General features: G+C 35.7%; 1 protein-coding gene across 1 annotated transcript; it reads left to right on the top strand.

Annotated features, from left to right (window-relative positions):
* Nucleotides 1-6,420: 6,420 nt before the first annotated feature.
* On the top strand, nt 6,421-11,122 carry LOC135072596 (calcium/calmodulin-dependent protein kinase type 1). Its single transcript, XM_063966569.1, has 2 exons — nt 6,421-7,487; nt 8,251-11,122. Exons 1-2 carry the CDS (start codon nt 6,616-6,618, stop codon nt 8,456-8,458), a joined length of 1,080 nt encoding a protein of 359 aa, XP_063822639.1. The 5' UTR covers nt 6,421-6,615; the 3' UTR covers nt 8,459-11,122.
* The last annotated feature ends 341 nt before the right edge of the window (nt 11,123-11,463 follow it).

Below are 11,463 nucleotides of genomic sequence, written 5' to 3'. Positions count from 1 at the left end.
TGGGCTGCAGCCCAGGGCCCCGGGGTTACAAGGGGCCCCCAGATCCCGCTAAAAAGTAGGCCATAATTTGAAAAAAAAAAAAATAGTTGTCTATAAAGTCGGTTTACGGACGATATATTTACGTGACAACGTCATAAGAAGTTTCAGCCCAGGGCCCCACAAATTCACGATCCGGCCCTGCACATGGCCGACATTAATTGATTTTAATTGTGTATCGCTGAGTGTTGCAATTACAGACATTCAATAAATACTTTACGAAATATGAGGGTGGTACAATTTACCCGGCGGTACAATATACCGAACTCTCCCCTATTAGTCCTACCCTATGAAGATGAAAAAGTAAAGTAGGGGAAAACTCGAATTTAAGTCTCGTTTTATCAACGATCGACCTTAATATCGATCGGCCTAAATAGGCATTTTTCAATTTATTGTGATTTGTTAGTGCTTATTCCATTTTCATTAACAAATATGATAATATGGTAGGTTTCTTTGCTAGAGATCACAAAAGATGCTTTTCTAAAACCCATTATTACGCTCGAAACATACTTGATTAGGTAAGTATTTACTCAGTAACCTAGACATAAAATGAACATCTAAAATATAGGTATAACTCAAAGGTGTCTGACTGACTGACTGATATAGTGATCTATCAACGCACAACCCAAACCACTGGACGGATCGGGCTGAAATTTGGCATGCAGATAGATGTTATGACGTAGGCATCCGCTAAGAAAGGATTTTACGAAACTCCACCCATAAGGGGGTAAAACGGGAGCCACGCGTACGAAGTCGCGGGCGGCCGCTAAGTAGTTAGGTATACAGGGTGTTAGGTAAATAGGTATATGAGCCGACACTAGCCCATGTTAACATGGGCATATAAATGGTATGGTGAAGTCAGAAATTTGATATCATCATATATTTTTTTTAATTTTCATACAAAATAAATTTTATAAAATCCGATTTGTATGAAAAATAAAATAATTAAAATGAAGATATCAATTTTCTGACTTCACCATACCATTTATATGCCCATGTTAACATGGGCTAGTGTCGGCTCATATACCCATTTACCAAACACCCTGTATATTATAGGAACTAATGTAACACCAGCCTGTTTAGCTGTCCGACAACGAACAGCAACGTCTGGTCGTTTGCCATCCAGAAGTGAGTTTAGATGGTAGGTAGTTGCGAATCAGATTCCGATCAGGGAGGGAGGCGATTCTCACGTAATACTTACTCCTAGAGATTATTAAGAAAAACCGGCCAAGTGCGAGTCGGACTCGCGCACCGAGGGTTCCGTACAAACCTGCAAGGTTTACAAAGTTCGTTCATTACGACAATCGAGTCATAACTATGTGTTTTTTTTTCACGGGTTAAAGGCAATTAGATCTAAGTATTTGATATGAATTTCAACTTGATAGCTCTACGCGTTCATGAGGAAAAAAGTAATAAGTTTATATTTATTAAAAAATATATATTTTGTAATGTAACTAAAAATTTAAGGTTTTCGGAATTTTTCCTTTATGTGTGCTATAAAACGTTGCTTCATGCCAAATTTCAAGATTCTAGGTCGACTGGAAGTACCCTTTAGGTTTTGATTCCCTTGCGAGTACTTGCGAGTTTCAAAATATGCAGCTTAAATTGCTGTTTCTTTTGATTGCGTTGACATAGAAGTTTGATTTTGTTACAGCTTAAAGGTATTATAGACCCGAGTATTTGGTATGAATTTCAATTTAATACCTCTACGCGTTTATGAGGAAATGGGTAGTAAGTTTAAAATTATTTAAAAAAAAATATTATGTGATGTAAATAAAAATTTATGGTTTTCGTAATTTTTCCTTTATCTATGCTATAAGACGTTGCTTCTTACCAAATTTCAAGATTCTGAGTTCACGGGAAGCACCCTGTAGGTTTTGATTCCCTTGCAAGTGTCGAAAATTTGCGGCATAAACGGCTGTATCTTTTGATTGCGTTGGCTTAGAAGTTTGATTTTTTCACAGCTTCAAGGGACAGTAGACCTGAGTAATTGATATAAATTTCAGCTTCATACCTCCACGCGTTCCTGAGAAAAAGGGTCTTGACAGACGGACGGACGGACAACAAAGTGATCCTATAAGGGTTCCGTTTTTTCCTTTTGAGGTACGGAACCCTAAAAACAAGTTAAGTACTTATTCATTGAATATCGGGAGTCCTCCTTCCCTAAACTCGCCCATTTGCGACGACACTGTGACATCTCGAGATATACGATTTTTTGTTTTACCGAAATTCTGAACCGCGATCATGCGTTCTTTTATCTCCAAAAACAGGGTATTTGTTACTCCAAAAACAACAATACTATGAGAGAAAGAGACAAAATATTACGTTATAGCGCTGGCTCGTTCGGCGATCTAGTTGGCTTCGACACTGTGACAGTTCAGTTGCCACCTGCGCTTTGAGATGTGAGGTGCTCTTCGTTTTTAAGAAAAACGTGACATCTCGAGGATACCGCGGTATTGATGACAAAGGTAAATTTTTAAAATATTTTTATTTTATTCGACAATGTGGCACGTCATACTTATCACAATGTTCTTCTAAAACAAAAAGCAAAGTAAAAGATAAATTATTTATATGTCACGTTATTCTTGTAAGAAAATCGAAGTATCATCGGGACATCTTAACTAGTAACGTTGTAGATGATGAAAATTTTTCCTATATTGGAAATATGTTGTAGGTCATTTGTTGATGTTCTGTTATTGCAGAATGCATGTTATTGAAATTGAATGGTATATCTACTTGTCACGTTGTATCTAAACAGTAATACTAAACTCCAGATATCATTACAGATGGGCAATGCAAAAAAGCAAAGGTTAACATTATTTTGTGGCGATGCACTGCCTGAAGGAATTCCACAACCTAATCCGACAACATGAATAACAGCGCTATGCGAGCACTGTGAAAGGGTATCTTTGAGCTACAATAACGTCGGAACTAATACGAGTAGATTTTCATTCAAGAAAAAATGCATGAGCTACTTGAAGTTGTGTGTGTAGCTAATGGCTAAATAAGGAACTGTTGCCAAATTTTATTTTTACTGAGTTATTATTAATTTAACTATTTGGATTGTTTTGTTAAATTTTTTTTTTCTTTATGTGTAACTACCTAGATTAATTGGTTAAAATCTGTTCTTTTTTTTTCTGTCGGCAAGCTTATTTTCTTTGAATGCTGTATTTACCTGTAAAGGCATATCTTTTGGATTCTAGCTTTCTAATAATGTAACGATGCATGTAAATTGATATGTTGTTGGTAAATCTTCAACAATAAATAAATAAATAGATGTAGATTGATAAACCTACATTCGTTTTGAAGAATAGTTCAAATACTAGTAATACAGTGCAAATAAAACATACTTATACGACTGTCTGTTTTTACAGACACAACAAGCAAAATATTTTTAGTTATCATACGATAGCCTTAGATTAGCTTAATCTAAGACTATAGCTAACAAAATTATCTATTAGTAGAAGTATGCTAGAATAGCAATGCGTTGGATGACCCCAGATATTTATTTATTTATTATTATGTAACTATTCAATGTTACTTAGCTGTATTGGCTATGTTTTGCTTTCTGCAAAAAAGGTATTTTAATGTTTTAATATAATTACAGATCATCAGCAATTGACTGAATTTTATCGCTTATTGCCCAAATATACTTTGGCGGGCGCAACATTGTTTTGTATAATAATATTGAAATATAACTATTTCAGAAAAACTACACCAATAAAATGGCTACATTATATAAATAGTGGTTGTTATTTTTCTCTATTAATACATTATTTAAATAATTATCTTTTGTAAATTTAATTTTAAATATGTATAAAATATTAAAACACCCTAAAAGGTACCAAAATGTCGCTTTTTTGCCATTTTATTCGCCGGGGATGGCGATTTTTGCGTTGATAATTTTAGGATTAGATTGTCATAACTAGTTTGTTATAAAATATCTATTTACTTACCTAGTAGGTACCTACAGTTTTTTCTTCTGCATACATACATACCTACTTAGTACAGTTTCTCTTACTGTGTTTTGTTTGTAGTAGTTTACGAGATTTTACTTTTTAGAGTTTTTCGTTTATTTTGATAAGCATTAGTTTTTAGAATAAGAAAACTTAATGTGAACTTAAATATTGTATGTATACAACTGTCTGTCTACTTAGATAATATTTTTATAAGTGCAATTTAACATAGCAGAGCGAAATATTCGCCTGTTCCAATAATTACCTCATTTTTACTGATTGTAATGTTATTAAAATAAAAAAAAAATTTCAAGATCAACGTTTTATCTAAATAATGACTTATATAAATATATTTTTTTACATCATCTTCAACGTGACAACTGAACTTACCATCTTCAAAATATTATTTTTTTACTAGAACAACGTGATAAGTTGTCTCTTTTTTTTTCAATCGCTATAATTTCATCAATTTAGACGCAAATTTTTGTCTTACTATAAATATTTAAATTAATTAATAGTTAATCTTTAAACGTTTCATACACAATTAGGCAATCCTAACCTTCTTTTAAGAGTTATGGTCATTCAAAAGTTAAAAAGTCGTTTTCTGGAAAACCACTGTTTTTGATATATCACAGTGTCGTCGCAAATGGACGAACTGAAGGTAGACAGATTATTAACTGAAGTTAATGGATAAGTAGGTATGCGAACTGGTTCCTCCTTCTTTTTAAAGAGTGAATCAAGCACAGCGTGAACCAGTTACAGGGTAACCTTGTACACTTCGTTTTGTCACTTCTGGAGGATGGCAGCCTAGGTTATGTGGGGCTCGAATCCACTTATCCACTAAACATCTGGGGTATTCCGTTTGCCGCATAGTGGTCGGCGGCGTCTTGGGTAAGGTACTAGAAACGATCCGAATCCGACCAAGGCGCCTTCCGCCGACTCACCATGCCCCCATTATGTCAAAATAGGGGCCGACAGGATTAACTGGGACCAGGAGGTCAATCCCGTTCAACGGTGATGGTAGCCCAGTGTTGCCAACCCAAATTTTAGAAAATTGGTAGATTATGTGCCAATTGTTGGTAGAAGTTGGTAGAATGTAAAATGCAAAATTGGTAGATCTACCACCTCAACTTAGACAAAAAATTAAGATTAAAAATACATGGTCTGTTCGTAAAATATTTATTTTTTGAAGTTGTACATATTTTTTTTAATAATTTTAAATGTTCTTCACTAGGCTGCCCATTGTTTGATATCTATTATTAAAAAGAAATACACGCCACGCAACCGCTAATTAATGCAAGCACCGTTTAAACGGAGTTTTCGAGGAGCAAAGAAAATATTCATTAAAATCACTCTATTTCGCAACATAGCAAGCTTAACACTCACTCACACACACACACACACACACAATCCAAATCCAAACGACACACAGAAACACAGATCATCACAGATGAGGGAGAAATAAATAATAATTACCACATACTTTTTTATAAACTTGGCTTCACACGTTTGGGCCACAGACTAAGTAGTAAGAAGAGAACAGGGTGGCTAATTATTGTCGGGTTTTACGCGACATTGTGGTGATATGTGAAAATTTAAAAAATAGGTAGATTTTAGGTCTAGGGTGGTAGATAGGTAGACAGAAGTGAAAAGTGGTAGATCTACCAAAAAGTTGGTAGATATGGCATCAGTGTGGTAGCCTATGCAATGCAGGAAGACGCGCCCACGCCACCAAGGGGATTGTGTGGTGCCTTGTGTAACCAGCTTTTAGTATTGTTTAAGGTTTAAAGACATTTACGCCCGTATTCACAAATGATGCTTGCTTAAGTGCAGCAGCAAATCGAACGCACTGCGTTGAATAGAGCTTTATGGATAGATTGATTCATGTGTCATCCTGTGCGTTCACGCGCACTGTGAGACCTCATAGTAATGTTTGTGAATACAGGCCTTATTGATAAAGACAAATTATGCCAATTATATGAGAACACAGTAAAACAAAACAAAGATAAAATCGTTGTCGTACATAAAATAAATAACAATTAAAATACAGTAGTATATACTATTACATAGTATAGGTACCTACGCTGGACATATTAAATGGTAAGATCCAGACGTTACTATTTTCATGTCACGTTGTTAATATTTTGAAGAAAAGGTCTACAAAACACAAATACGTATAAAAATCCAGGTCACAAAAAATAACACTAATTATGCATAGAACGAAACGTTCAATCCGATGACAAGTACCACAAACATAACATAATGAACGTGACGAAAAATGGAACTAAAGTTATTTCTAAGTAAAAATATCATATTTTGACAGATTTGCACGGAACTAGCGCCATCGATTAGACAGATGTTGCTGGTGTGCAGTGTGCACTGCTGCTGCCATTGGCTGCCATCTTCGGCTGCCACAGCACAGGATTTTTGACAAGTTGTCTGACCTTGGGCGCCCTGCGCAACATTCCGTTTATCCGTGAATTGCCGTGAAACCAGCCGAGTACGAAATATTGTTCTCTGTTCAGTCTCGGTTATTATCTGCTGTATGTATGTACGTAGATATTTTTGTTAAAGATTAAAGTAGTAGGTGTCTAGTGTAGTGCGTTCCGCTTGGGGCACAAAGATGCCTCTTTTCGGCAAAAAAGATTTTGGAAGAAAATCTAAAAAGGACAGCAGAGATTCGGAGAAGCCCCCATCAATCGAAGACAAATATGTAGTCAAGGATCTGTTAGGCACAGGAGCCTTTTCGGAGGTGCGTCTAATAGAAAGCAAAGAAAACGGTCAGCTATATGCGTGCAAAATTATCGATAAAAAGGCCCTGAAAGGAAAGGAAGACTCGTTAGAGAATGAAATAAGAGTGTTGAAGAGATTTAGTGAGCAGGCAAAGGGTGAGGGTGCAGAGAAGAAGATGTTTTCTCATCCAAATATTGTCCAGCTGTTGGAAACATATGAAGATAAAAATAAGGTTTATCTTGTGATGGAGTTGGTAACAGGTGGTGAATTGTTCGATCGTATCGTCGAGAAGGGTTCGTACACTGAAAAAGACGCGTCAGTCCTGATCAGACAAGTGTTGGAAGCTGTGGACTACATGCACTCTCAAGGGGTGGTGCACAGAGATTTGAAGCCTGAAAACCTGCTGTACTATAGTGCCGATGAGGACAGTAAAATTATGATCAGTGACTTTGGTTTATCCAAGATTGAGGACTCTGGGATTATGGCAACAGCTTGTGGAACCCCCGGTTATGTTGCGCCTGAAGTGTTGGCACAGAAACCGTATGGAAAGGCGGTCGATGTGTGGAGTATAGGCGTTATATCGTACATCTTGCTCTGTGGATATCCTCCATTCTATGATGAAAATGATGCAAATCTTTTTGCACAAATATTGAAAGGAGATTTTGAATTTGACTCACCGTACTGGGATGACATTAGTGATTCTGCCAAGGATTTCATCCGGCATTTGATGTGTGTTGACGTTGACAAGAGGTACACATGCAAGTAAGTATTCTTCTTATTTATTATTCTCAAGTTTTATTCTAAACTTTGTTATTTTATAATTTTATAACATTATAATGCTTTTGAAATCCTCATAAAATGTTATGAGGATTTCAAAAGCCAAAGCTCTAGTTCAACAACTGCTAGGCTAGCTATATTATTTTCTCTTTATCTGCTATCATATTTCCCAAATGAAAGTTAAACAAATGCTGTAGATGTTTGGCCCGGGAAATGCTCTGCTGCAGGCCTGTACTCTGGCTGTATGCTTTAATCATACCTTAATTTTGCAAATTTTTAAATACAGGCTATATTCTTTGAAATATTTTAAGAAAATAATGTTTATGATACAATAATATAAATCTAATTGGACCTTGCAAATTTGGATTGGATCTATCAAGCCTTACAAGGCCTCAGTATGTCCCTCGTCACACCAACACCTAAACCCTAATTATGTGTATTATTGTAGATGAAAAATAGGCACTTTGACTTGACTAAATTTTGTTATGAATTTTGCAGCAATTAGTGATAGTTTTCTGATTCATTAATCAATGTTTGTAAACAACAGATAATTTTAAATAATTACAGAATTACTTAACAGATTTTTTATGAACAAATCAAGAGATTTTAATCACTCAACTCTAGTTCCAAATCTCCATCAGTCCTAATATAGGCTTAACTCAACTAATTAAATATTAAAATGGTCATTTGGTCATGGATTTAAAATTAGTTTGGATTAATACAAAAGTTATTACTTTAAATTTTACAGGCAGGCTCTTGCACACCCATGGATCTCTGGAAACGCAGCCAGCAACAAGAACATCCATGGAACTGTATCCGAGCAGCTCAAAAAGAATTTCGCGAAGTCCCGCTGGAAACAGGCATACCATGCGACTACGGTGATTCGTCAAATGCAGAAGATGGCACTGAACAGCAGCAGCTCGAGCCGCAACTCCAGCGCGCAGTCCAAGCAATAGCTGCCTCAGCCGATACTCCTTTCCCCATAACAAGATACGTCTGCTTAATAAGGTACTTAATATTAACAAGTATAACATTTTAACATGACAAGTTGACTTAAAACAACTCTACTATTAATAATGTCTGTGGCTTTTATTAAATTGATAGATGTGCCACACTAATGGAAGTTCATTGTCCAAACTGTTGACGCGCCTCTGATTTGTGTCATCGCTAAATATAATAATGACACAAATTGTATTATCAGCGCTTGAAACTTTTAATTGGAGCAGTGCTTATAAATGTTATTAAGCATAATATTTAGGTAATGAATGAAAGCATCGAACTGTTTTTAAAACATTATACCTAGTCATTCTATAATTTCTGATGGATATTGATATGACCTGTTAATAAAACTTAAAGCTACTCTAAATGGCAATGCCAGATTTTGTATGGAAGGTGGCGTCTTTTTTTTTTGCGCGGCCATCGACCAAACCTTGTTTTTTGATTACAAAATAGTGTCATGTTGATCATCAAACTTCTAACGCTCGTAACTCAGTTCAGACTGAGTTTAGAGGTATACATGCCATAGTAAGTTTAGTTTATTACACTATTTTGTAATCAAAAAACAAGGTTTGGTCGATGGCCGCGCGAAAATAAAAAGACTCCAATTTCCGGCATTGTCTTTTTATCTCAACTATACAACTTTACTATTTTAAAAATGACTACTTACATACCATACCTAATTTTAATTAGGAACATTCTTTTTATAATGTTCAGTGGAACCTAGGAATCTCATGGGAACCTTGTGTCTATGATCTGTAATAGTAGCAACATGACATTGTATCATATGTATCATAAAAAGTTATCTATCAAAGTAATTTTTAAATATTCTATACTTCACTTTTTGAATGATAACAAAATAATTAGGTAGGTTAAACAATGTTCTCTTTAAAGATACTGACTAATATATTAAGGTATGGTGATAATCACATAAAATATACTTAATTGTAAGATCTGTTTCAAAACCATTAGAGTTAAATCATAAAAATGACGAATATTTACAAATTAATGTGGTTAAAATGTATTGCAAAGTACTGTCAGTTCTGTAATATGCTCCAAGTTTGATATCAATTTGATAGTTTTATCCTGTTAGTAACTGAAAAAAAAAAACATAAAACATTAATGAAATTGCATATCCACCCAAGTCATTCATTAGGCTACAATCGGTGCAATGTAAAAGTAAACATTTCGGCAAAGTTGTATAACATGCACAACATAGTCAAATGACGTGAAATTGCATATTAAATTCCGAGGGCATATTTCAGAAGAGGCGCGACCCAAGTCATTCATTAGGCTACAATCGGTGCAATGTAAAAGTAAACATTTCGGCAAAGTTGTATAACATGCACAACATAGTCAAATGACGTGAAATTGCATATTAAATTCCGAGGGCATATTTCAGAAGAGGCGCGACCCAAGTCATTCATTAGGCTACAATCGGTGCAATGTAAAAGTAAACATTTCGGCAAAGTTGTATAACATGCACAACATAGTCAAATGACGTGAAATTGCATATTAAATTCCGAGGGCATATTTCAGAAGAGGCGCGACCCAAGTCATTCATAAGGCTACAATCGGTGCAATGTAAAAGTAAACATTTCGGCAAAGTTGTATAACATGCACAACATAGTCAAATGACGTGCAATACTGCAGTGTGTGTTGATCTTCATACACGACTGATCACGTATGGATTCGCGTCATTCGCCAAGACATTGAGCTACATGTAGTGCGTCAATTATTGTCAAATGAATAACTTTGTGCACTGCATGAATATTAGGCGTAATAAGACCGCCTCCACCCATGTTATTGCATTGAAAATTTTATGTATACCTATCTAATTAAACCTATTTAATCCTTGAAATTTCGAGTACCTAGTAGTTGTTTTAAAATATTAAACAAATCATATAATCTTATACCTAGAGTAAGTTTCCGATTCTAAAGTTATGTCCTTCCTATACTGAATATTTCACGACGTCTATATATTTGAAAATAGTCTGTGGGATCTCTCTGAAACTATTTGCGATAGGTCACAATTATCATCCTGTATAATTGCATAATAGCAAAATTATCATCACAATAAATATTTTAAATCCAATCTAACCAAACCAGATTTCTTTGTTTGCAAATTATAAATCTACAATGAGGATCAGTACTGTTGTAGAAAATGCAATAAAACTAGTATCTACGTTAATCTTTAAGACATAAGAAAGATATATCTTTTTGAATTATCCAAATCGGACCATTACTTACGAAGATATTAAGTAATAAACATAGGCCTTTTTTGCCGCTAAAAGTCAACGTACGCAGGGCCGCGTGACGTCACTATATCCGAATCGAGCGCAGCCGGCGTACTATTGGGATGGAAAATATTTTTTTCCAGCTAAACTATCAGTTTTAGAAAAAAACTTTTAATAACATTTATTCATCAAAATAAAGTAACCCATCGACCAGTAATTTAAAAAAATAAAAATTGTGAAAAAAAAAGTATCGCTATGTCCAAAGACCACATTTTCATAGGATTCGATGGAATGCGGAGACGCGGTTGGGGTGAGTGTAACTTTATGATTGTTTGTATTGAACATAATAATACATAATATTATGAGTGCTAATAACCAGTTTCTGGCCTAGGGGGGCTAGGGGGGGGGGGGATAAGTAATACCCAGCTTTTAGCCTGGGGGAGGGGTAAGCCTTACCCAGTTTCTGGCCTGGGAGGGGGGGTAAATCATACCCAACTTCTGGCCGAGGGGGAAGTCATGCCCATTTTATGACCTGGGGAGAGGAGGGGGGCGGGGGAGTCATACCCAGCTTCTAGGCTAAGATTAAATCATTTCCAGGAGGGAGCAGCTGTCCTTTCCTGCAGCAGCTGGCCCGCCCATGGGAACGGCGAATAGATAGGTAGGTACGCAGGTTAAACTCAGAAAAACTAAATAACAGGTAGGTATTGCGTGTACATCGAAATGATCTT

The sequence above is a fragment of the Ostrinia nubilalis genome, chromosome 6, assembly GCF_963855985.1.
Source record: "Ostrinia nubilalis chromosome 6, ilOstNubi1.1, whole genome shotgun sequence".
Taxonomy (NCBI): domain Eukaryota; kingdom Metazoa; phylum Arthropoda; class Insecta; order Lepidoptera; family Crambidae; genus Ostrinia; species Ostrinia nubilalis.
Note: the sequence above shows the minus strand (reverse complement) of the source record. Positions and strands in the feature narration are given on the sequence as shown.

Bases quoted from the DNA above. Each gene is read 5' to 3' on its own strand.
- LOC135072596 (XM_063966569.1), top strand. From the start codon at position 6,616: ATGCCTCTTTTCGGCAAAAAAGATTTTGGAAGAAAATCTAAAAAGGAC. The intron at 7,488-8,250 runs GTAAGTATTCTT...TAAATTTTACAG, and splicing joins GACAAGAGGTACACATGCAA to GCAGGCTCTTGCACACCCAT.